Source organism: Herpailurus yagouaroundi, unplaced genomic scaffold (genome assembly GCF_014898765.1).
Source record: "Herpailurus yagouaroundi ecotype Mexico unplaced genomic scaffold, PumYag 308, whole genome shotgun sequence".
NCBI lineage: Eukaryota > Metazoa > Chordata > Mammalia > Carnivora > Felidae > Herpailurus > Herpailurus yagouaroundi.
In genome coordinates, this window is record NW_024412525.1 from 6,054,788 (window position 1) to 6,081,038 (window position 26,251).

General features: G+C 43.3%; 2 protein-coding genes across 6 annotated transcripts in view; one reads left to right on the top strand and one right to left on the bottom strand.

The window, feature by feature from the left end:
* The window catches only part of SLC60A1 (solute carrier family 60 member 1), a 30,907-nt gene extending 28,413 nt beyond the window's left edge, over window positions 1-2,494 (top strand). For 2 of the 4 annotated variants that reach the window (XM_040462223.1, XM_040462222.1), the window contains one exon: window positions 302-2,494. In XM_040462223.1, coding sequence (XP_040318157.1) covers window positions 302-496 — 195 coding nt within the window. In that variant the 3' untranslated portion in view covers window positions 497-2,494. The remainder of the gene's footprint in view (window positions 1-301) is intronic. The other 2 variants (XM_040462225.1, XM_040462224.1) reach the window with 1 other exon arrangement.
* An 8,272-nt stretch (window positions 2,495-10,766) lies between these two features.
* On the bottom strand, window positions 10,767-23,360 carry ELK4 (ETS transcription factor ELK4). 2 transcript variants are annotated; one of them, XM_040462337.1, is made up of 5 exons: window positions 22,835-23,151; window positions 19,508-19,723; window positions 17,544-18,416; window positions 16,653-16,769; window positions 10,767-14,740 (listed from the first exon to the last, which is right to left on the bottom strand). In XM_040462337.1, the coding sequence occupies exons 2-5, from the start codon at window positions 19,712-19,714 to the stop codon at window positions 14,642-14,644; spliced, it is 1,296 nt and encodes a 431-aa protein (XP_040318271.1). In that variant the 5' UTR covers window positions 19,715-19,723; window positions 22,835-23,151; the 3' UTR covers window positions 10,767-14,641. The 2 variants fall into 2 exon arrangements, with proteins under 2 accessions (XP_040318271.1, XP_040318272.1); XM_040462338.1 differs by lacking the exons at window positions 10,767-14,740; window positions 16,653-16,769 and adding an exon at window positions 17,337-17,454 and having other exon boundaries at window positions 22,835-23,360.
* Between the last annotated feature and the right edge of the window lie 2,891 nt (window positions 23,361-26,251).

Genomic DNA, 26,251 nt, shown 5'->3' on the forward strand with positions numbered 1-26,251 from the left:
GGAGCCTTCATTTAGGCCACACATTCGAGAACTATTTGGTGACTATCCAATGAGTAACACCCAGTGAGTTCCCTACTGGTGGGAGACCAAAAGAAACCTATATTCCCTGAGCCCCAGACGCGAGTCTCAACGAACTCCCTCCACCAACAGTTTGCCAGAACCAGTAAGTCTGACTTTCTGCTTGTTCTCCCTGTGGAGCCATAGGATGGGAAAAGCAAAAGCCCGGGGAAGCTCTCGGAATGAGTAATTGCCGCAGCTAATCAGAGCTGCTGACGCATGCTACCTGTTTTTTCTGTTGTAGTTCCTACCCAGGACAAAGCACTGGGAATGGAAAGCCCAGAGTGCTACCAGAGGTAAAACTGGGGGAAGGGGGCAGGCGAAGACGGCCGGCCTCTCGAGCACCAGCACAGACCAAAGTGTTCAAGAAATTGGGGGTCGCCCTGGAGGCGATCTCTCCACGCGTTGGCTCGGATCTTTTCCACAAATACTTGGTTAGGTAGAAGAAATTGAACGGACTGGGAAAATCATTAGCAGTTTACTGGATGGATATTCAAGTTACCTTCCTCTCCCCCGGTTCGGACCTTTGGTAACAGGTGTCCAGGATACCCCGATGGGAAGGAAGAAGACAGCCATATGCTTCACTCCATTGGCCACCGACCACCTCCTGCATGGACCATCCCCTGGGTTTGAATATCACTTTTCGTTGAAGTTTGAAAGAACAGGTTGAAATTGTAAAGTTCGATGATCACTGCTTGCTGTAGATATATTTGAAATCAGTCAAAACAAACCCCAAGTTAGTTCCTGGCATGCTCAAATAATTTATGTGCTTTTTACTTTTTGGTAAGCCACGGTCCCTCAAATTCCCGTTGCTGATATCCGTAGTTCGTTTAAAATCTAAAACATCGAAAGGAAAAGTCGAATCTTGCTATCTTTGGGACACTAATTCAGTGGTATGCTGGGCTGGCTCGTACTAGCTGATAAAAGCCGGTCGTTAACATTTCCTTTTGAGAGCTAGTTGTTAAAACTCGGCCAGTATTAAACATGAGATTTTATAGAAAGTTAACAATTCCGTTAAAGACAAGGGAAAGAACCACTCAAAACTCATCACTTCCTTGAAGGTATCTAAGCGTACTGTATCTGTACAGGGGAAATAGGATACGGAGGTGTGGCTCTGTCCATCTCTTCCCAGATGCGCTTTCAGTGGTAACGTGTCTGGTGGCCCGAGATCAGCCACGTGGGAGGATTCACCCCATAGGAACTGGCAGAGGCTACACATCCTCCCCTTTCTCTCCCCCCGGGAGAGCCAGTTGTTAAACGTCTACCTGCAAGTACCCCACTGCTAACGATCAGTGCTAACGGGCTCAGAAGCCGTCTGGGAGAATGGGATGAAGGTTGACCGCGCTTACGCCAAGTGTAGGCACAGCACTAAGGAATTCTCAAAAATACCTGATTTAAACTTTACATCTTTTGTCAAGGAAAACAGCTCTTTGTACCACGTCAGGTGGGTTTCCTTAACAAAAAGCTGGGACTGCCGAGCGATGCGGGGGGAGCAGCACACCGAAAGCAGTGTGGAGGAGGGGGCTCTCCCGACCGAGCAGATCCCCTAGTAACCGAGAGGGCACAGAGCCTGCCACTTGGAAAGGGTGAGACCACGGAGGCATCTGTAAGTAGTAAAATGGCCGTGATGGTGACTGGACGTGCGCTTACCTGCAGCTTCTCTGCGTTATGTACGAACGTGCATGCGTGGCTATAAAAAGGGGATCGAGGTTCTCTGTAGCCTGAGCCGCAGGCCCCACACTGAGCAGCGTACCCCAGATCGGTGGCCTTGTCATGTCAGCCGGCTGCGTCTGCCAGCATATCCTGTGTGGGGACGGGGCCCTGGCCGGTGAGCAGGCGCTGGCCTCGCTCTCTAGCTGTGCGGCCCTGGGCGGGTCCCTCACTGATGGTCTTCCAGCCTTGCTTGTTCTTGTTAAATCGAAGTGACATTTTAAAAGAACTTACCCTACCTCAAAGGAATTCTGAAAGAATGAAGTGGCTTTGTTTAAAGCAATTATTGTATGCCTGACCTAGAAACTGCTTCATAAATGCTAGCAATTTTTAAAACCTCTTCATAAGCAGATTTGAAATTGTTCGTATGTTTGGTACATAATTATTGTTAAGTCAAACAGATCTAAATTTTTTTGAAGGCTGATGGTCTAAGGGTGTAGTTTTAACTATGCCTGTAAATACTTAAAAATAGCTGATGGCTGCCGGACTTCAATGTGCAATCTAACTGGAGTGACTGACCTGGACAAAAAGAAAGTAGCTGTATTTTTCTCGTGGTTTTTCAAAACAAACAAACAAACAAAAAAAAACCCGCATCCTTTTTATACAGATTTACAAAGAAGGATCAATGGCTTTATCTAAGGTGATCATGATTAATTTGAGAATATAGAAAACGAGATTGAAGCAAATCTAAGTGTACCTTTCCTGAAATAAAATATTTTAAATTTAACAAGTGTGTTATCCATTATGGACGATCGAGCCTTTTATATGCAGCTCAGAAACAAATGACCAAATATTTTCCAAAGAGAGGTCTCTCTCAAACTGTAGGTTCACATGGCTGATATTTTAAAAGAAACAAAACTGTTAGACTGAGAATCACTATTTCCCTCGTTCGTATAATCAGAATAAGGGAAGGCAGAGGTTTTGAAACCCCACTTCAAAATCAGTTCCAGAGCAAGTGGGGCTTTTTACCTGATCTCCTTTGAAGAGTGTGACATTTCAGAGTGCAGCGGGATCACCCTGTTCCCAGATGTCCGTCTGCTGCTTGGAGGCAGGAATCTAATCCATCTGTACGCCAGATTCACTGAAGGAAGACAGACTGACCGAGCGGTCTTTTAGAGGATTGATTCATTTATTCGTTTTTAAAAGATTTAGGGGGTGCCCGGCTGGCTTAGTCGGGAAGCACATGTGACTCTTAATCTCCGGGTTGTAAGTTTGAGCCCCACGCTGGGTGCAGAGATTAAGAATAAAATCTTTAGCAAAAAAAAAAAAGAAAAAAAAAAAAAAGATTTATTGAGCCACCTGTTATGTCCAAGGCACTGATTAGGTGCAGAGAATCGGCAGAGAATGAGATAGAAGCATCTGCCTCAGATTACACTGCAGTTGAAGACAGAAAGACAGGAAAAGGACCACGCCACGAGATGAAGGATACTTGAGTGCCACAGAGGAACATAAAGCAGGGGAGTGGGAAGAGGGATTGGCAACAGATGCTCCTGGAAGCCTTCGTAAGGAGGTGCCGTCTGTGCTGGCACCAGATGATGGGACTCCAAGTCCCAGGGACGGCTCGTAGGAGGCAGGGGAAGGGGTGAGTGCACAGGCATCGGCCAGCATTCATGTCTGTCCCTGAGAGGCAGCAAGCTGGCCAGTGAGGCTTAAATGCAGTGAGCAAGGTGGTGACAGGAGCAGGAAGCAGGCGGGAGTGGCAGCGAAGGGCCAGATCCTACTTGCCATGGCGGGAGCAGGGATTCTGTTGTTTTTATGTGAAATCGTTGGGAGTTGCGAGCAGGCAGGGCACGTGGTCTCATTTACACTTCTAAAAGTAATACTCTGCTTGTTGTGAGGAGAAGAAACTGGGGGGCAGGAATGAAACCGGGACACTGGCGAGGGCACCACTGCCTAAACTACGCAAGAGACGTTGGTGGCTTGGACAATGTTGGTAGCATCCGAAGTAGTGAATGCGATTGGATTCAAGCTCTATTTCGAAAGTCGAATGGATAGAATTCGCTACTGGAGTGGGTATGGGTGTGAGAAAAACAGGAATCTAGGATGACCCCAAGGCATTGACTTGAGTTACTGGCTAGATGACGAGGCCAGTGAACACTGGAGGATGAAGGAGGTGCTCCACAATTGTCTTGCACATGTTCATTTTATGATGGTATCTCGGATGTGAAGAAGGCTAGTAAGTATAAATGCACAGAGCTTCAACGTCAAGCCCAAAGATATAAATTTCATGGTCACATACCTATAGAGCTTAAAGCTGTGGGACTGAAGACGACCACCTAGAGAGAGAACATATGACTAGAAGGTTGAGCCCTGGGGTTCTTCAACAGTGGTTTAAAAATATATATATATGGTCCAGCAGAGCAAATGAGAGAAGCCACGGAAGGAGGAGGAAGTTCAGGAGAGACTGTGGTTTCCTGGAAGGCACCATGAAGAGTAAGTATCTCAAGGAGGAGGAAGTAACCAATGCTGCCATGAATTCTGATGAGGACTGAACATCGACCACTGGACTGGGCAACATGGAAGGTGGCCTTGACAAGAGTGGGGTTTCTGTCAATGATGCTTTGAAAAGCACATGGGAATCATAACATTGACTGTGACGTTCCAACAACCTCCTCGACACCAACGCTTTCCGTCTGGCAGAAATGATCTTTCCTGTTTGATTTTTCATCACACACTGTCCTCTTAAAGTTATCCCGAAGGAAGTCACCTTCATGAACTCCAGTTACAAGGCATATTCCTTTTTTTTTTTTTTTTTTAAGTTTTATTTAATCTCTGCACCCAAAGTGGGGCTTGAACTCACAATCCCAAGATCAAGGGTCACGCTCCTCTGACTGAGTCAGCCAGGCACCCACAGGGCATATTCCGGTAAGTGCAGTGCTTTATAGTGACAAACCAGTGTGAGAGTTTTGTTTTTTTTTTTTAATTTATTTTTGAGAGAGAGAGAGAGAGAGAATGAGAACGAGCAGGGGAGGGACAGAGAGAGAGGGAGACAGAGGATCCAAAATGGGCTCCATCCTGACAGCAGAGAGCCTGACGTGGGGCTCAAACTCACAAACTGAGATCATGTCCTGAGCCAAAGGCAGATGCTTAACCGACTGAGCCACCCAGGTGCCCCAAAAGCTTACAACTAACTGTTAATGATTATCTCCAACCTGGTAATGCAAGCTCTGGGAAATTACTCAATGTTAGGGCATTAGTTTGTCATCAGATGCATCTATAAAACACAGAAAGTGATTGCAAAATGGACATTATGCCTCTCAAGAGAATGTGTCAACAGCCAGAAAGGTTAGAAAATGGTGGATCGGGGCGCCTGGGTGGCGCAGTCGGTTAAGCGTCCGACTTCAGCCAGGTCACGATCTCGCGGTCCGTGAGTTCGAGCCCCGCGTCGGGCTCTGGGCTGATGGCTCGGAGCCTGGAGCCTGCTTCCGATTCTGTGTCTCCCTCTCTCTCTGCCCCTCCTCCGTTCATGCTCTGTCTCTCTCTGTCCCAAAAATAAATAAACGTTGAAAAAAAAAATTAAAAAAAAAAAAAAAAAGAAAATGGTAGATCGAACAGGCTTTTTTACTGAAGGATTTCTTAGAGATTTAATATTCTAATATGCATCTTGAATCTCCAAGAGGTGGTGACCCCATTTCCCAAACGTATTCGACCTCCCGGGACTACGGTTTTAGGTAATATTATTTTGACAACAGCAGTTTAGGAGGATCCGGCTGTCATCCTAAATGGTTACTACCCAAACACGCTGAACATGGTTTACCCACCATCTGAAGTGAAGCTTCATTGCCCCCCACGGAACTCTTACTCCATCTCATTGTCTCCCCCTGGAGACAAGAGACAGCCCTCTGTGACGTAATTTGTGCCATCTAGTAACCCCACTTTCCCCCATGTGTATTATATCAACTCAGCTCGGAAAGGGCCCAATTTCATTAACTTAAAGAACTCAAGTCTCCAGTGTCTTATGTCAAGAAACAATGCCTAGAGCAGAAACAAGCAAAATATGGTGCTCACAAGGGCTAGAATGAAAGAATCTAAGTTTCTTAAGTTAAAAACAAACAAACAAACAGAAGTGAAATTTTCACACAGGGAGTAGTTTTTCTAGCCCGTCAGTTCTCAATTCCTTTTTATGGCAACAATCATTTTACAATCTCCCGTTTCCAGCACCTATATCCCAACTCAGGCTTTAAATATTTTATTTTTTTTATTTTTATTTTTAAAAATTTTTTTAATGTTTATTTCTGAGACAGAGAGAGACAGAGCATGAGCAGGGGAGGGGCAGAGAGAGAGGGAGACACAGAATCAGAAGCAGGCTCCAGGCTCTGAGCTGTCAGCACAGAGCCTGATGTGGGGCTCGAACTCACAAACTTTGAGACCATGACCTGAGCTGAAGTCGGTCGCTCAACCGACTGAGCCACCCAGGCGCCCCAGGCTTTAAATATTTTAATGTAGCTACACATCAAATAGTTGATGGCCAGGTTTTAATAACCACTGGGAAACCAAACTTTTTACTAACCCACATTTAGCACGGATGAAAACAGAATCCAGAGACTATCTCAATGGGTGTGACAGGAATAATCAATTCAGAGGATCATTTTGTTAAAAATATTTATTTAAAAAAATACAATTGTCGTCCATATCTAGTTGCACATATATCTATTAACATATCTATGTAGTTTCAGACTTCAGTAAATTTGCTACGGTGCTTTCTTAAAGCTAGCTTGCCATTATACAAAGCAAATTCCTCTGTCAGTTCCTGCATAAAAATAGTTGTTTTTAACATATCATCTTTCTAAAAAGACACATATCACCATTACAGAATGTAACAAAACTTTTGCATAAAACTTGAAGTGAGAGAGAAAAAGCGATCACCTGATTGGTTATCAGAGCAACCCCTTGCTATGTCTGGAGATGCACTGAGTATCAACGGTCCTTTTCTCTTTTCAAAGCAGCATATCGTAAAGCCCTCAAAGTGCTAGCGCATCCTCTTCCTCACCTACCTACGCTCTGTGTGAAGGTTCTTTGCCACAAGAATTAGAATCCGAGACTCTGGCTCCCATCCTTCTAATCAACCTTAAAACAACACCCCTTTGTTTCCCAACAGGCTAAGTCCCACTGCTGAGCTAGAAGACAAGGCAGCTTCTCTCCAGCTGCCCCAACAACCAGTATAATTTCAATAAATGTTAGCAGTTACCATCATTTTCGTTGCTGTTGTAGGAAAAAGAAGAAAAAAGCAATGTTAATACTTTGAAGATCTCCCTAACGTAAATCATACTGAAATTATAACAAGTCACTAGTGCTGCTCTAACCGTCATTCATTCCTTTGGGTAGGTGTGCACCTGCATCACATAGAAACGGTCCATTTATACAGACGCGGTGGAGATTAGGTATCGTGAGCGATAGATTTCAATAAACAAGGGGGAAACAAACAGTGACAGAACTGTCTTCTCAGCCAAGTGGATCTGGGTTGGAGGGAAACACCCCAACAAGTTCTGATGACCACACAGCCCGAATTAAGACATTGATGTAAAAAACAAAAAAAACCAAAAAACAAAAAAAACTTCTCTCCGGTGTTAATGCCACAGCAGACATGTTTTTCCTCTGCATTATACACTGGGTGGATGAAAATCAAACGTTCACTATCTAATAACATTCCATTGTCAAGTGACGTCCACACCTGAAGATCCAGTTAGGACTCATAGAAAATTCTTAGTTTGTTCTTCAAAATGCAAAGTTACACACTTTTTTAAAAAACCAACTTGATTATCTGGCCAAAAAACGGATATAATTGTAAAAAACTAGTTTCGGGTCAAAAATTGTATTCACCTCAAACCAAAGCTATCAGTGGCAAAATGACTGGACTGAGTTTCATATTGAATCTTCCCTACCCACAGAGGTCAGTGAAACTGCAAGAAGGCAAAAGTGCAGAAACCGACAGGACTGTGATTAGGAAAATCAAACGGCCAAACCGAATAAATAGGCCATGAGTGATCAAAACTTAATTGTGTTCATTTCTATCTTTACATATAGGCATATTAGTTAATTTCACTCACAGTGAACAGGGAAGTTGATAAGATATTCCTACTTCTTACATAAGCACTGACTGCAATGTAGGCGCTGGTAAAACTGCCCTCAAAAACAAACCCATGAAGTGTCTTAGAAGGGACTGTGTCCCCTGCCTAACAGACAATGAGCAACAACGACAAAACAGAAAAGAAACATGTAACTGGATAGTTTACAAAGCTGAGTGTACTCCATCAATTGCAAATCATTTAATAAGTCATACGTTTCCACAAAGCAGAGTATTAAAAGCTTGTAAATGATTTTAAAACATCCTGGCCAAAAGAGCATACCTTACAGAGCCCTGAAGAATGGCTCATCAGGTAATCCATTTACCTCTTCTCCAAAGAGTCTTAATTCCAGAAAACATAAACGAGAAATAGACATTACTTCTCTGACCCTCCATATCCTTAAGATGAAATGAATCAAAATTACCATTGTGCTTCCAGTTATTAATAACAAAACAGTGCTAATAATGGTGCCCCCAAAAGTGCCAAGTGATTTAATACCAGTATGAACTCTATTCTGGGCATATTTGGACGATTCCGTTGGCTACGGCTCTGGCCTAGCCGCAGGGCATGCCCACCCTGTCCTGATCCCAGGCCTGTCCTAGCGCGGCTCATAGTCCTTGGAGGGACAAGACTCAGAATGGGCCCTCAGGAGATGGGAAACAGAGCAAGCTGAGAAGAACATTCAGCCCGAGATACTCTGAGGTTTCTGCTAATGCTTATTATGTACAGTCTGAAAGGGTAAACTAGACTACAAAGCCACAACTCCTCCACTATTTTATCAATTCACGGTCAAATCTGTATTTTAGAAATACTACTCTTAGTATAAACCCCCTCTCTGAGAAACTCAGACCCCAACATAACAAGGATTTTACACAAAAGTGATAGTGTAGAAATGTTAGGAAAGGGCATCTGCATTTGAGCAGTGATACGTGCACAAGCGAGTGGGTTAACGTGGCTTTGTTCAGCGCATGTCACATGCAGCCTCCTATTTCTAAAAATGTTGGCAAGCAATTAGTCTTTAAGGCCTATGAGTCTAAGAATTTAAAAAAACTGAAATGTGCAAGGCATTAATTTTTTAAAAGTGGCAACTGCAAAGTGCAGCCAATTTTTTTTTTTAAGTTTTCGTATAAAATAGCCTGGGAGCCATCCTAGAGGATGAAAAATATATGTTCCCTCTGAAAGACAGATTTGTTTACACACACACACACACACACACACACACACACACACACACGGTACTCAGCAGATAAACCAGAATGAATTTGAAAAGAAATGCTCCAGTCCCCCAATTACATATTTCAAAATGAAAATTTAAACCTCATAAAACTTTCTGATATGTATTACACTAAAAAAACTAGAGTTCAAGAGCCTTACCACGTTTAATCGTATCCCTCATGAGTTTTCTTGTTAAAGGTTTCATTTAAAATGATGTTAACGACAGCTTGAATTTCTTGGTTTCTGCAGAAAGCCTGAAAGCCAACATCTCCCCTCTCGCACAAACCACTCTGGACTTCCATCTTTCACAAGCGCTCAGTGCGAATGGCGGCATCCTAGCAATTGTCATTTTCCGGCAGGCTGTCAATCTAGCACTTACTTTTTTTTTTTTTTCCCAGAAAAGCCTGAAGAAACTGGCAGCTTCAAATGGAACATTTAAACCGCATCGACAACTCACCTTTCAGACTGTTCTGTTTACAGGTCAAAACATGACTTTTGTGCTAACAGGTCCTACCAAGTACGAGAAATGAAATCAAACCGCCTTTTTTTTCCTTGCTTCATATACTACCACCCACAAGAATTCTAGACTCTGAGATTAAAACTTCAAACTTCAGTAAGCAGAATTCTGATGACCTAAGAGGAATAACAGGGCACCCTGCTTCAGGTAATGCTAGCAGCATTAAAAATAATAACATCTATTTGTTGACCCCAAAGCAAGAAGATAATTAATGAAATATTTTCCATAGGACCCATTCTCTGATCAGATTATCTGCTAAAGAAAGATAATTATGGTTGGCCTCCACTTCCCTACTATGGCTTAAGCAATTAACTTCTCAGCTCCATTTTAGAAAGAACATGTTCTGTCATGCCCTCAGCTAACAGACTACATACATCATGAGTAGCCTTTTTAACTTTCCCATTGGTTTGGGAATTCATTTGGAGCTTTCTGCACAATGACACCTGCACCCGTCTCCATCCTTGTCTACACACCTCAGCACAATTCTAGATTTCTGGCATGGGCAACTAAAATATATACAAGTAAGTGATAAATAGCACAGACCCATTAAGGAAAGTTATTTCTTCAAGAGATGCTGAAACGTTCCAACAAATTAAAAAAATCAAAGCTTACAGGGGCGCCTCGGTGGCTCAGTCGGTTAAGCGTCTGACTTTGGCTCAGGTCATGATCTCACGGTTCGTGGGTTTGAGTTCCACATCAGGCTCTGTGTTGACAGCTCAGAGCCTGGAGCCTGCTTCAGATTCTGTGTCTCCCTCTCTCTCTGCCCCTCCCCAGCTCACTCTCTGTCTCTCTCAAAGAATAAATAAAAACATTAAAAAAAAATTTTTTTAAAGCAAAGCCTGTGAATGCAGCAAGAAAGTGGGGGTGATTCTCTTATTTTAGCATAAAGCAACTTAACATAATTCCAAATCTGTTGGTAAAATACAGTATTAATAAGGCCAGAAGAAGTTTGTAAGCAGGCTGGTAACATAAAAGTAAATTAAAGAGTCCTATCTAGTATGAAGACACAAGAGCCAACAGGCTGTCAAAAATAATATGCACAAAGCTCTGGAAAACATTTGGTAATGGGGTTATTTACAAAAAAGAATTAATATAAAATCTCAGGAAGCTGAAGACAGCTTTTACTGAAAACTTCCAAATCAAACTTCTAGGGGTTTTACATGAAAATCAGATCAAATATGTAAAGGAGTTCTCCACATATCACAACAAAAGTATCCAGGTTTTATTTTCAAGATTAAGCAGTGAAACAGTGTCCCGAGTCCGTGGTCTTTAAGGTAAAGCACGTGCTGCCAGAAGGTGCGTGAGACCATCTACTGGGGCAGGAAGAAAACAGTACAACTTGCAGTCAAGATTTACTGTTTAGACCATCCTTAATTGCTATTTTCGTGTACATCTCAGAACGTACATGTGCCTTTCCTACAGCGGCATACAACTCCACTTAAACACGTAGGATTTCGCAGTAGGAAATACGGTGTTTAAAACTTTTACTGATCAAGGTGTGCTCGAAAAGGCTGCAGACTGCTTTTCTGAAATGGCAATGAGTGCTTCTAGCGCTTAAATTCCCCAGAAACATACAAAACTGCCTTTAGAAATTCAGAATCCTATCACCTGTTCTGAGACCAGGATGAAACAAAGTTATGAGGCTACAACTCACACAACAGGTTTGAATGGGACTGGAGTGATGTTACCAATAGCCTGCAGTTACAGCCACAGAATCCCACACCTCTTTATTTATTTACTTTCCCCTCCACGTCTGAGTCGCACAGTATGGAGAAAACTAGAAATTGTGCCCGGTGATTGGATTCAATAGTCATGCCTGTTTTGATCTCTCATACAGTATGCAAATCATCGAAGAGTTCTTCCAGTTTAAAAAAAAAAAAAAAATCCAGGACCCTTTTTCATTATATACACATATACACATGCATACATGTATGTGTGTGTATACACGTATATATATGTGTGTGTACATACACACACACATGGGCTCATGGGCTTAGTTTCCCCATCAAAATCTGAAGAAGAAAAAAATCTCTGCTTATATAGCTTACATTGACTTTTTTTGAGGGTTTCTGGATTATTCCATCATGTACGTATTTTTAAAAATCAATGGAAGTTTCTACTTTGTTAAAACACACAAAATATGCCATGAGGAATGTAACCTCACAAAGGCACTGACAAACCATTAAAAAAAAGATTACTGAAGCTAGCCATGTGATTTTAATTTTGTGTTTTAAGAAATCAGCATATGAACAAGGAAGAAAATTCTTTTAGAAATTATGTGAAAATCCACCCTAGGATGGAATAAATGCGGTGCTTTGCTGGCTCAGTGTGTGGCTTTGAGCCAACTGTGTTCATCCCTTCTCAGCTCTAAGGTAGTAGCTTAAAATCAGCCACAGGGGAAATAATTTAATCATGGGAATCAGCAAATGCTACAATTGAAGGATTGTTTTTTCCCTTTCAGAAAGCCTGGTTGTTAAACATTTCCCAGCATACAAATGAGTAGATAAGGGCCAGAGCAGATGAAAAGCTAAGATAACCACAGATGTCTCAAAAGCTCATTCAACCTGCTCCCTTATCTTCGCTTAGGCTACTTTTGCCCACCAGCGAACGTCCTGGCAAAGTGACTTGTGATGGATACCAGCTAGATACCGAACAGAAGTCTCCCCAGTGAATATGGATCTTAAGTGGTATGTCACCTTTGGATGCTAAGAACACCGGATGCTCAAAAAAACATGAAGCTGAGAGTTTTCCAGGAAGGAGGTAGTTTACTAACAGAATGGTCTGCCTCATACACTTGAGCTGAGGTTGTAAACTTTCATTTGAAAAAGGAAATACACACACACACACACACACACACACACACACACACGCACATGCACACACTTCTCCACGTCAGTTGATCTCAAAGAGAAAGCAGATCATCAATCTCCTGAGGCCCGCACCTCTCGGAGGCTTCCGGGGTAGGTTTATAGACAAGAGGCCTCACAAACACTGGTTCCCAGGAAGCTGCTTTGACTGAGTTTTAATGGTGCCCTTGGTTCCCAGGCACCCCTGTGCTGACACAGTTAGTCATCAAAGATATTGTCTATGAAAACAACCAATGGCTTTTCTCCTTTAATTCAAAAAGATAAAATACTTTTGTGCTTTCAAAATTTTAAATATCTAGTTAAATCGAGCCATCAATACTTAGATTTAATGTACAAAATATTCATAAACCTAATAAAACTATCCCAAAGTGCTGCTGAGGTCTGATTCCGAAGAAGCATGCCCACGAAGCGACTCCGTGTGGGAGAGAAGTCCACCGTCCGCTCCCCATCACTACCAAACATTGCCTCCAGAACTGTCGCGCACCTCAGGAGCACACCTTTCAGCCCATAGCCACTGACGAACCAGTGAACGGGTCCCCAAGACGACAGATGTGAAGACGGCTCCCTGAATGTTGTCCCTCCCTGACTACTAACTAACATGCATGTCTCACACTGTAGCTCCTCCACACTGTATAGAAACATATTTAAAGTGAATATTCTACATCTGGAAGATGCTGGTTCCTATCAGTGTCATCTGGAGCCCTCAAAACCTTACTCCCTCATTCCATTTGGTTTGGGACTCCATTACAGAACTCCTTCTAGGGTTAAAAGATGAGGTTCCTAACGGGCAGTGTTGTAGTGCTGGTCGTGGCATATAATCTAATCCTAGGCTTTAAAAGCCAAGTTTTCCCAAAGATTCCACTGTGATGTTGGTTATCAATTCAGCTTGGACTATCCACAAATCTGTCTCCACCTGGGGCTGAGTACCACATGATAATATTTTATAAATGTGGTTTATGTAGAGATGAAGGCCTACGTTTTTCGCTACTACTGTGAACAATCCAATCCCTGTACATGAGCATTTCCAAACAAATTCTGCTGCTCTCTAATAAAAAACTTTTTTTCAAAGACATAACATCTTTACCTCACTATAGATTTGGAGGCTTTGCTTTGCTTTTCATCTTCCTAATTACATCTTTAAAACAATCCCAACCCCTAACAACCTGAAATTTAAAAGATAAAATGTGCAGTGAACAGAAAAGAAAAAGTATCTTCTAACTGGGAAAGAAAGCCCCACATGTGGTTTCAAGTTATTCAACTGAATGTTTTACTCAGAGATGCCTCGAGATTTCACAACCCAGGTTCATCCTAAAAGCCATCACTTACCATCCTGTACATATCACGGGTGTGTAATTATACCACCAGCGAGCAGACATTTCTGTGCTAGCGATGGGGTCCCCTATTCTCACCGGTTGTTGCAAAACGTGGTCGTAAACCCCACGTTTAAAAATCTTCCTATGCTGAAACAGACCAGGCTCCATGCTGTTCACAGGTTCAGACAAGATCACACACACGGCTAAGAGACCCACCCCGATACAGGTAATAGGATGCCTTGCCGTGGACTGCTTACACATGTTATAGTTCAGAGCAGAACAGAATCTCCCCAACAGTACTGCTCTGATCTTACTTGGTGTTAGCTCACTTTTAATTTTTCAACAGAACACACTTAGTCCTAAAGATACGGCCAACTGCATTTAACATTTCTTCAACTGATATACTCAAAGCATAAATGTTTTCCTGGCCAAAGGGTCCCGATAAGGCAGAAGGAATAACTTTGTTCTTAACTGCTCCTACAAAGCATAGCTAACTGCTAAACCCCACCAAAAATTTCTTTAAACACAAAGCTCAAAATATTCAGGAGGGAGGGAAGGAGGTAGGGAGGTAGGGAGGAAAGGAAGTAAGGAAGGAGGGAAGGAGGGAGGGAGGGAGGGAGGGAGGGAGGGAGGGAGGGAAGAGGAGGAGTTAGGGAGGGAGAGGGCAAGGGGGAGGGAGGTGGAGTTTGGACTCCAATTAAGGCATTTTTATATACAGTCCAACTTGAGTCATAGTCAAAGGGAATCTTAGAAAGGCATTTCAATGGGGAATGGCAAAAATCACAATAGTCTATTATCAGCATTGTAGAACTATTAATCGCTCACTCCAAATGTAATCATGTCGAATGTCTTTCTCTTTCTTTACTCCTTGGTTCTCTCATTCCACAAGTGCATAGGTTATGTTTTCTGTAGATCTGGGGAAAATGGGCCAGGGGTGGGAGGTCCATCCAGGCCAGACACAGTGAACGGTCCATGACTGTTCAGTACAGAAGGAAACTGAGAAAGAAAATAAAAACACATTATCATCCTATTACTCAACCCCAACTTTCATTTTCTGTCCCTGCTACATTCCCTGAGGCAGAAAACGAAAGCCACCTGCAGTGGCTCACAGGACAAAGGTAGTAACCGTTTATCATGGAAGAACATGATGTCACAGCAGAAACTTTAAAGAAAAAAAACTGTTCGTCCTACATGTTACATATTACAGTCTCCAGCCTACCTTGAAGGAAGGAACAAACCTATGAGGCCTTCCCTTATAGCCAAAGGTATACAGGTTTACATTTAACTTCATATGAAAGTTTTAAAAAGTTCAGTAAATGACAACACGCACGACAGAGTACAATTCAATCATAAAACAAATTGCAGACTGTCAAAAAGAGGTCCGGAAAGAGATGCCCATCTATGAACTCTACAACTGGTGTAAAGAGTTAGACGTATTCATCCTAGAAGAGCCTTCCCCATCATGTATTCTAAGACCAGTTCTATAGGGAGAGTCCGGGCTGAAGCCACATGAGCACTGTAGCTTTGCCTGAGGTCTCTGGTCACTCTCTAACTCAATTATCTGTGAGAGGCAAAGAAAAACATAAAAATACAATATAAAAAATTCTCAACGCTTTCTAGTCAATAACTTAGAATGTTTTACAAAATAAAAAAATGCAGAAGTAGGAAGATTTTTAATTTTCTTTTTTCCTTACCATTTCATTTCCAAAAGAACAAATGAAAAGTTAAATTACAAAATATAAGAAAATCTCCCAAGGAGTCTCCCCTAAATAAGTGAATGAACCAACCAAAATAAACTCTAGGAGTTAAAAAGTCTAGGTGTCTGAGGCAAAATGATGGTTAAAAGCTGTAAGACCCTTCCTATGATCTTGGCTAAGGGATCACACAATATCCATTTTTTTTTAAAGAGTTTTTTAATGTTTTATTTATTTTTGAGACAGAGAGAGACAGAGCATGAGCAGGGGAAGGGCAGAGAGAGAGGGAGACACAGAATCCAAAGCCGGCTCCAGGCTCTGAGCTGTCAGCACAGGCCTGACACGGGGCTCGAACTCATGAACCGCGAGATCATGACCTGAGCTGAAGTCAGACGCTGAACTGAATGAGCCACCCAGGCGCCCCACAACATCCATTTTTTTAAATATGTATTTAAAATGTTGATAAATATCAATTCTAAATGAATGAGAAATGGGCGTATTTGATAAACTATACTCAAAATTTTTCTCTTTTAAAAAGCCTCATTAAGTAAAAAAAAAAAAAAGCCTCAGGTAAAAGAGAAAAGCTACGTGCAGATCCTCCTGCAAATTCACACACACACACACACACACACACACACACACACACACGTGTATATTTTCTTCTTTAAAAAAAAAAAAAAAACAGAGAGAGATTTCTAGCATTTAAAATGACAAGGAGGGGCGCCTGGGTCGCTCAGTTGGTTAAGTACTGACTTCAGCTCAAGTCATGATCTCACGGTTTGTGGGTTCGAGCCCCACGTCAGGCTCTGTGAATGCTTGCTCAGAGCCTGGAGCCTGCTTCAGATTCTGTGTCTCCTTCTCTCTCTGCCCTTCCCCCTCTTGTGCTCCGTCTCACTCTGCCTCTCAGAAATAAATAAATGTAAAAAAATCAAATTATTTTTAACGACAAGGAAAGGAAATCGGGCAGGTTCAAAATCTACGGTACCGAACAATCCCTGGTCTAACTCAAACGTACGTCACAGTGAACAATGGAAAGGAGACGTTGGCTGTATTTGTCGGAGCTGTTCGCTGGCTAGAAAATCAACACTTGGAAGGCATGTTTGTTAAACACAAGTTTTATAATGATGAAACCAAAGGGTGAAGACACTGCCTTTTGGCCCCACTCTTCGTGGACCAGGCCCCAAGTGCAAGAGACAGACCTGTGGGTGTTTTACCTGGAAGAGTGTGTTAGCACCTTGCAGCCTGGCTGGACTCAGGGGAGCAACAGGGCTGAGAGTGCTCCAGAAGTGGATACTGGAGAGCAGGGGGCTCGGCGTCAGTAAGATGGGCGTCTGCAACACACAAAACAGCAACGGTCACTGAGAACTGTTTCAACCTTATAATAATACACCAGCAGCCCTGAACCCAAACATTGTCCTAGTCTCTGCCCCAAATCTCTCCAAAATTTTATCATGAGGGAAAGCTCAGAAATTATTTTTACTTGCTAAGAAAGGTCAAAATGTCTTCTCACCTGTCTTTTGTAGGGTCTTTCCCAAATACAGAAACCAATCTGGTCAAGTAGGGAGAAGTAACAGGTAACTAAGTCACAAACACGGTTCCCCTTAGTAACGGGCAGTCTGGGAGTCATGGATTTAAGGTTACGGGAGAGGTGACTGGAGACAAGCAAGTGAAGAAATGGCTAATGTAACTGTGCACACTTGCTACTCAACATCACACCAGTTGTTCTCACGTTTCTCAGAATTTATTGTTTTCCAGCTTTTGAGGTTATCACTGTTATTTTATAAGATACCAACCAGTTCTATAAGACCAAAAAAAAAAAAAAGAGAGAGAGAGAGAGAGAGAGAGAGAGAGAGAGAGAGAGTAGTTGCTTTAGGAGGAAGTTGGAAAATATTCATCTACTTGCAGAGACCATGAATCCTTCACAACACGACTCCAAACCTTTCACTGCAGCGATCCTGACTGGGTGAGGAACGGGGTGACTTTCACAGGGTCACAGCTAACTTTTCTAAGACAAACCTAAATAGCAGCAGGAGAACCTGATGTTATAAATTCGGGATTTGTTTAAAAAGGTGAGTCGGTGGCGCTAAAAAGAAGGGGTCAGTTACCTGGGAGAACAGCGCTGGCGTGAGAGAAGCCGTGGGGAGAGATGGGCTCAATATTCCCAGCGGGCTCGGGTCGCTGCCCGTGATCACGAGGATGGGTGCCAGCTCTAACCCTTTGGGTTTCTTGGATCTCGAGGAATTCCTTGTTTTGTCCTTTTCCAGCAAAGCTGAATCCTGGTCTTTAGGCTCCAGCGACAAGTTCTCCGGAAGTTCCATGGGCTGAGAAGCCACCGAGTCGATGTCTGTGTCAAGGTCAGGGTTAGGGCTCAGCGGCGGCGAAGGCGTCCCAGGAGGCTCCTGCACAGGAGGCGGCGCGGACGCACCAGGTGGGGTGGCAAACGCGGTCGTTACGCTGCAGGCGGAGGTCGGGGCTTCCAGGGAAGGCAGTTTGGGGGAAGCCAAAGTCTCCAACGCTTGGAGAGTTTCTTCTGAGGATGGAGAAAGGCTTGGGCCGGCCGACAGGACGGCGGCCACGGGTTCAACTGGTAGCTTCTTGGAAGGCGTTGTTACGAATTTGATGACGGACGGTGTTGGCTCCTGAGGAGGTTTCTTCTCTGCCAACTTCTCGGCTGGGTTCTCGAGCTTGATCGGTTTGAAAAGCCTCTTGTTGGAGGAGTTCAAAGAGTTGAGGGTAAAGGAGGAGTACAAGCCGGAGTGGATGTAGTCGTTGCGGCTGGAGGTCCTGGCGCCAGGCTGAGGCGGCCTCTCCCTGCCCCCACTCTCCGCATCTCTGCAGCTGCTGGTGACTTCGCCGCAGCCTCCGGCTTCCCCGTCCCCCTCAATCCTGCCCACCGTCATTGGGTCCATTTTCAAGATCTCTGGGTAAGAGACAAACTTGTACACAAACTTCTGACCATTCACTTTTTTAATGATATTCTGTAGATAAACAAAATAAGCATTCTTACACTTTCTCATAAACTTACCTCCCACAGCTCACGAAAAAGCTGACCTAATAAGACTCTATTTGGCAAGTAGTTTACCGAAGAGCTTCAAAACCATCTATGTTTATCTAGCCACACCAAAGGCAGTTCCTACCACCGTGGAGCCCAAGTCGAGTGTTTAAGTGTCTCATTAACAACTGAACCAGTATGTTACGTAAAAGGGAGATTTCAATTGCTTAACACTCTCAACCAAATATCGCATTAAGTCAAAAATCACTGAACTGCAACCTCAAATAGTTCCAAAGGTACAAGCCATACGCATCCTGAGGAAGCAAAAAGGAACAGAACGTTACTTCTGCTGAAGTTTCCACTTCGTTCTGAAGTTCCAGTTGTTTCTTAGACAGACAGAAAAGCTGGTTAAGATCAAGCTCTTCAGAGCGAAACAAATTAAGATCTCAGCTTCTCATTCCAATTCTATCCATTTTGAGCCACTTATTGTACCTCAGTGCCCAAGAACGTATCCAAAATAAGAAATTAAACAAAAAATAAATGTTAACTAAGAAACCAAATCTGTGCACTAACAGCTCTTCTTTAAGGTATTTGTGTTCCCTGGGTTAAATTAAAAAGTAAAAAGTAAATAAAGCTAAAACACAAGCATATGTGTGACAATTTTTAAGTCATGATGTACACAAGAATGTTTCTTTTAGCCTTGAAATCTCCTATTTTCTGCTCCTTATTCCAACCCTGTGCTCATTTTTCCTTTAAAGATGACTGCAATTAGGAACAAAATATGTATGAGGAGTGGAACTCTGCAGAAATAGAGCTGGCACACTTACACATTTCATCCCAATTCCACACTGCTGAAGTTATCAAATAAACTGGATCAAAATAATCCAAGGCAGTCTGTGATCGTTTTGCAACGTACACAAACATCGAATCGTTATGTTGCACACCTCAAGCGAATATAATGCTGTAGGTCAATTATGCCTCGATTTAAAAGAATCTGAAATTAACCAGGACATGAGTAGTTTCATAACCTCAACAGAAGAGAGGAACAGGTCTTATTCTGAGGTGGATGCGTATTACCTTTACATAATAGTATCGGAGGGCTCGGCTGAGTTTGTCGTAATTCATGTTAGGCTTGTTCTTACGAATCCCCCAGAGACGAGCCACCTCTTCTGCCTGCAAAAGCTTGAACTCCCCATCATTAGACGTCCAGCTGATCATGTGCTTGTTCTGAGGCTCCTGTAGGAGCTGAAGGAGGAACTGCCACAGGGTGATAGCACTGTCCATAGCAGTGAGCTGAAAAGAGGCAGACAGGGAAGACATGGTATTAACAGCCACCACTCCCATTAACACCCTATGCCAGGCGCTGTGCTCTAAATGTATTACTTCATAGCATTCCCCCAATAATCCTACAAGACAGATACTACTGCGGCCTCGTTTTACATTTGAAAATACTGATTCAGAAAGAGTTAAGTCACTCCTTGTCCGAGGCTGCCCAGGTAATTGGTGGAGCCGATGTTTAAACCCAGGCAATCTGGATCTAGAGACCAAACTCAGAAGCATGCCACACTGCTTAAGAAAAGTCTTGCTGGGAGATAAAGTGAGTTCTTTAAGTCCCGGGAGCGGTCTCGGATGACGGCCAGTCACCGGAGGACCACTGCCACTACGTTTTAACTGAAAATCTCCTCCTATCCTCCGAGACCACCCTTTCAGCATCTATACAAATCAACCCAGTTGGTTTATCTGCCAGGATGTGTGTGTGGTGTGTGTGTGTGTGTGTGTGTGTGTGTGTGTGTGTGTGTGTGTCACAGTGGCCCAAAGATATAGGGAATAATCTACCTGTGCTCCATTGGCCTTTCTCCTCCAAACAGTTTCCATTCTCATAAATTAATTTACATTTAAATTGGCAGCAGCGAAAATTCAACAAAATGCTCCCTGATTTATTTGACAAGTTCTATCACCATTCTGCCCACAGAGCTTCCATCTGCATAAATTACTTTTTTTTTTTTTTTTAAAGTAGGCTCTACGCCCAACGTGGGGCTTGAACTCACAGCCCTGAGATCAAGAGTCGCATGCTGTACCAACTGAGTCTGCCAGGCACCACCACACATCCTCTTTCATTTGATTAGTAGCCTTTATGTGATTCTCAAGACATGAAATTAAAAATCTTTTTTTTTTTTTTAATTTTTTTTTTCAACGTTTATTTATTTTTGGGACAGAGAGAGACAGAGCATGAACGGGGGAGGGGCAGAGAGAGAGGGAGACACAGAATCGGAAACAGGCTCCAGGCTCCGAGCCATCAGCCCAGAGCCTGACGCGGGGCTCGAACTCACGGACCGCGAGATCGTGACCTGGCTGAAGTCGGCCGCTTAACCGACTGCGCCACCCAGGCACCCCTAAAAATCTTTCAATATCTCAGGTTTCAGGATTTCCCTGTTTCGGCCAGAGTTTCTCAGCTTTGGCTCTATTGTTCGGGCCAGATAATTCTTTGTTCCTGGAGGCTGTCCTGTGCACTAGGACAGTGAGTTTAACTCACTAGATGCCAGCAGCACCTCCTGACCGGTTGTGACAATCAAACATGTCCCTGGCCATTGCGAGATGTTCTCCTGGGAGACAAAATCGTCCCAGTGGATACCACTGGTTTAGGCAACAGAGCTGCAAGGAAATGTCCTCACAGAGTTATTTTCTTCACAGAACTTCAAGATTCCCATTAGGAAGAATTCTTTATGGCAGAAACTCTGCCATCCCAAGAAGCACCGTATATATATAGCACATCCTAAGAAGCCTGTAACTGAACTATCCACGCACAAGAAAACAAAAACAAAAACCCTTCCTTCCTTTATCTAGGAATGACATCTCAATGGACCAAAATAAGACTTGAAAACAAATTAAATCAATTCCATTAAAATACTACAAAAATAGGTAATTTGGTTGACATCAAAATGTAAAACTTTTGAGCTGCAAACAATATTGTCAGGTGAAAAGACAATCCTCAGAATGGGAGAAAATATTTTCAAATAAGAGGCTTGTATCAGAAATATATAAAGAATTCTTACAAAGAAAAAAAAAAAAGAAGTAAAGGAAGGTGCAAAGACATCTCTTCAAAGACGACACACAAACTAGGGCACCTGGGTGGCTCAGTCGATTAAAGCACCGACTTCGACTCAGGTCATGATGTCGCAGTTAAAGAGTTCCAGCGTGCGTCTGGCTCTGTGCTGACAGCTCAGAGCCTGGAGTCTGCTTCAGATTCAGTGTCTCCCTTTCTCTCTGCCCCTCCCGCACTTGTGCTGTCTCTGTCACTCTCAAAACTGAGCATTTTTAAAAAAGCGTACAAAGAATAATTAATTTTTTAAAAAAGACAAATTGACAATAAGCTCATGAAAAGATCCTCAACATTAGTTATTAGGGAACTGAAAATCAAAACCACATAAGATACCATGCCACACCTACTAGGATGGCTATAATCAATAAGATGGACAATAACAAGTATTGGCTAGGATGTGTCGAGAGTGAAACCCTCATGCATTGCTGGCAAGAATGTAAAACGGGATAGCCACTTTGGAAAACTGTGATACTTCCTCAAAATGCTAAACAGAAATACGATCCAGCTATTCGGCTCCTAGGTACATACCCAAGAGAACTGAAAATACATGTCCAACAGACACACTTGCACAGGAATGGTCACAGCAGCATCATTCTAGAATATCCAAAAAGTAGAAACAACTCAAATGTCCATCAACAATGATGAATGGACAAGCAAAATGTGGTGTGACTACTGGAATATTATTCAGCCGTAAAAAAACAGACTTTAGGGGCGCCTGGGTGGCTCCGTCGGTTAAGCGGCCGACTTCAGCTCAGGTCACGATCTCGCGGTCCGTGAGTTCAAGCCCCGTGTCGGGCTCTGGGCTGATGGCTCAGAGCCTGGAGCCTGCTTCCAATTCTGTGTCTCCCTCTCTCTCTGCCCCTCCCCTGTTCATGCTCTGTCTCTCTCTGTCTCAAAAATAAATAAACGTTTAAAAAAAAAAAAAAAACAGACTTCAGTATTGGTACATGCTACAACATGGACAAACCTGAAAACATTGTGTTAAGTGAAAGACACCAGCCACAAAGGCCACATTATTTTATTTCGATTTATATGAAATGTTCAGAATAGGCAAATGTATCAGACACAATGTAGATCCCAGGTTGCCAGGAGCTGGGTGGAGAGAAGAATGGGGAGTGACTGCTTATGGGATGATATAAATAAAAGACTGCAATGGTGGTTACACAACTCCTTGAATACACTAAAACCACTGTCTTGTACAACTTAAGTAGATGAATTTTATCTCAAAGATGTTAAAAACACTACAAACATTACAAAAGCACGGGCCTCAGAAGCCTAATTCTAACAATGTGTATGTAACTCACAAAGGATAGGGTCCTTAAGGGTCAACTATTTCCGCTCCCAAAAAAGGCAGGAGGAACCGAAGTGGAAGATTTCTGGGTTTCCGTAAGTTTTCTGAGACACTCAAAAATGTCTTCCAATAATCCTCACTCGTCCCTTTGAAGCCGGCTGTGCAGATATGGTCATCCAAAAGCAGAGATGGGAAAATAATAAAGAACAGAAAGCAGGAGATGTCCCCAGTCACACAGTTAATGGAGAAGCTGAGGCCATGAGTCCAAGTCTTCCATCAGAGTCACACTCTGTTCACCAGGGAAACCACTCCCTGGATGCATAACAGCATTCCTGCCAGCAGCTGGAATACTAAGTGACATATTACATATTAGATACTAAGTGACAATAGCTTAGAACTATGAAGTGCAACTTTAATATTAAGTAACCATGTCCGCTAATCTCTGCCATGGCCTCACTTAAACTGAGTTGAAAAGGTAGTTTTAGGGGCACCTGGCTGCTTAGTTAAGTGTCCAATTCTTGATCTCAGCTCAGGTCATGATCTCACGGTTCATGGGTTTAGGCCCATGAATTGTCAGGCTCTACACTGACAGTGTGGAGCCTGCTTGGGATTCTCTCTCTCCCTCTCTCTCTCTCTCAAAATAAATAAACTTTAAAAAATAAAAATTAGGGGCACCTGGGTGGCTCAGTTGGTTAAGTGTCCGACTTCGGCTCAGGTCATGACCTCATGGGTCATGGGTTCGAGCCCCACGTCGGGCTCTGTGCCGACAGCTCAGAGCCCGGAGCCTGCTTTGGATTCTGTGTCTCCCTCTCTCTGTCCCTCCTTCACTGATGCGCTTTCTCTCTCTCTCAAAATTAAACATTAAAAATAAATAATAATAATAAAATTTTTAAAAAGTGGTTTTATATTATGATCCATCAAGTATGGGGGGGTATCATTTCTCTCAATTTACCAGAGATAATGATGCCTGTTTACGGCTTTTAATTACATATGTTTAACACCTAAATGATTTTTTTTCAGTCTAAGCCTGTTCAAAGTACTTTCTAATAAATTTTTAGCTTAACCAAAGAACTGTCTCCATACTTCCAGACATCATCTTCATATCAATAATGCTTATGGGGTTGGGATGTGGGCGTGTGTGTGTGTGTGTGTGAGAGAGAGAGAGAGAGAGAGAGAGAGGAAGAGAGAACACCAGTGGGAGGGGAAAGGGAAAGGGGAGTAGGGGAGAGAGGGAAGGGAAAAAGAGAACTGAATCTCAAAATAATCACAAATTTGGTACCTCTAATTCCGTTTGTTTTTGGAAAAATTCCCAAACGAAATCCGAGAATATTAATACCTATCACATAGACAATGCATGGATCCTACAGGTTAATAGCAGCTAAGATATGCACACAAAGACACACATAACCATCCACATCTCCACCACGAGCACACAGGTGCCGTCCTGAGCGGAGGGGAGGCTCCCGAAAGTACGGAGGCTCCCAAAGGGGCTCGGGGTACACCTTCCAACTTCCATCTTCCCAAGCTGGTTACTAGGGGGCCAGGGCACAGACAGAGTCAAGTGCTGGTGGGCGCTACTTCAGGCCGAACTTAGCTGCCCTGGGAAACGCTGAGGCTTCTTTAGGGCTCAGCAGCGCCTCCGGGAGAGGAGGTTGTTGAGAATCAAAGAAAAAGGGCCTTGTGGTTTTGGAATGAAGTACTGGAAAAGAATTGTCTTTTCCCAAAAACTAACAAAGATATAAAATGGACATCTCCAGTGGGTACCTTAAAGGAATGTTTTCTTCATTCAAGTTTAACAACAGGTTATACTCTTTGACTGAAAAGTTGGTGAACCTCTGTGTATACAGTCAGGTTGAGCCTCTTCATTTTAGTTCCTAAACGTGTGCTACTGACATGAAATTCAATGATTTCCTCAGCCATAAAAAAGAACGAAAAGGAAAAAAAAAATCCAGAAGACAATTAAAAACGTGAAACAAAAAACAAAAAATACAAATACTTTTATTCTAGCTACTTATCAATAAAAACCTTTACTTTCCTTCACAGGAAAACCCACGTTTTCTAAAATGACAATTTTAAAAGAGTTCTTCAGAAGTCTGATGAGGGAAAGAAATACGTGCTGCAAATCAAAGAACTGATTTTTGAGGAGTTAATGTTGAAAACATAATTGATTCTACCTTGACACTTGAAAGGTAGCTCTATCCCAATGCTAAGCTGAAAGAAGGTATGTTGACATAACCTATTAGGGAAAGGAAGTCTCCAGTAAATGAAACTTTTTCCACCCTAAACATGTTTATAATACACATAGTCCAGTTGCTGCGGTGACCCACAGCCCGACTATTTTTCAGAAACAGCAGCCAAAACCCAAATAATAAAGGTCTCCAAATTCAGCGTGCTGCTTAAATAAAGCAAAACCAAATTATGAAATGTATCAAGACTTGTTTTGAATCAAAACCATCATCCTTGAAAAATAATCAGGAGTCTCTTAACTGCACCCTATATTAAAACAATAGTAAAAGCATAGCTCCATTGTGGTAGAACTCGAAGGGCAGTATTTCCCTAAGAACATAATGAATTTCACTCATGCAGGGAGAAAGGAATGCCTGACGGGGAAGGGGTGGTGAAGGGGTGGGAAACTGAATCACAGCTACATGTTAACGAAAACACCGCTGACAGTCCTAAATATTAAAGCACCGAGTCTTCCACGTAGCGGGATGGTGGCTGGGAGACGGCAAAGAGATGAATTGTCGAGATAAGGAGTAAGACTCCAGAGTCTTCAGGTGAATGCCCTAAACTTCAAACAGCAACATCCGGGGGAAAAGTCAACTGTGTATCCTTTGACTAGTTCAGTCAACAATACCCCTGATTTCCTGCCGAGGCCACTTAATAGCCCGCCCCCCCAAAGGCGTTTCCAATTGACCTTCCCAGGAACCTAGAAACGACCAACCTCGCCGCAGCTGTACATTAAGCGGAAAGTAAAGGGGGCAGGGGGCTCGCGGGAGAGAAGTAGAAAAAGAAATGAAACTTGACACCGGATGAATAGCGAACTTGGGGAGAGGCAGAGACTCGGGTGACCGTGTGCCCCGGAGCAGATCAAAGTCCGGGGAAGAGCCGCAAACTCACGCGGCCTCGGTAAGCACTGAATTACTGTACTTTCATTTTCCAACTTCCTGTCAGCACAAAGAGTCAGAATTCGCCCCCCCCCCCTCCCCGAGGCAAAAAGCCACTGCCACCCGGCGCCCCAGGGACCTCGCGGGACTAAATAAGGGGCGAAGCAGGGGACGGGACGCGCCGAAGTCCACCTGCGCGCCGCGGGGCAGCGGGCGGGGCAGGCCCCAGGGGAGCGCGTGCCCGCCCGCCCCCGCCGCCACGCTCACTTCCTGTTGTGCCGCCTGCCCCCCGGGCCCCGGCCTCCGCCCCCGCTCCCCGCGGC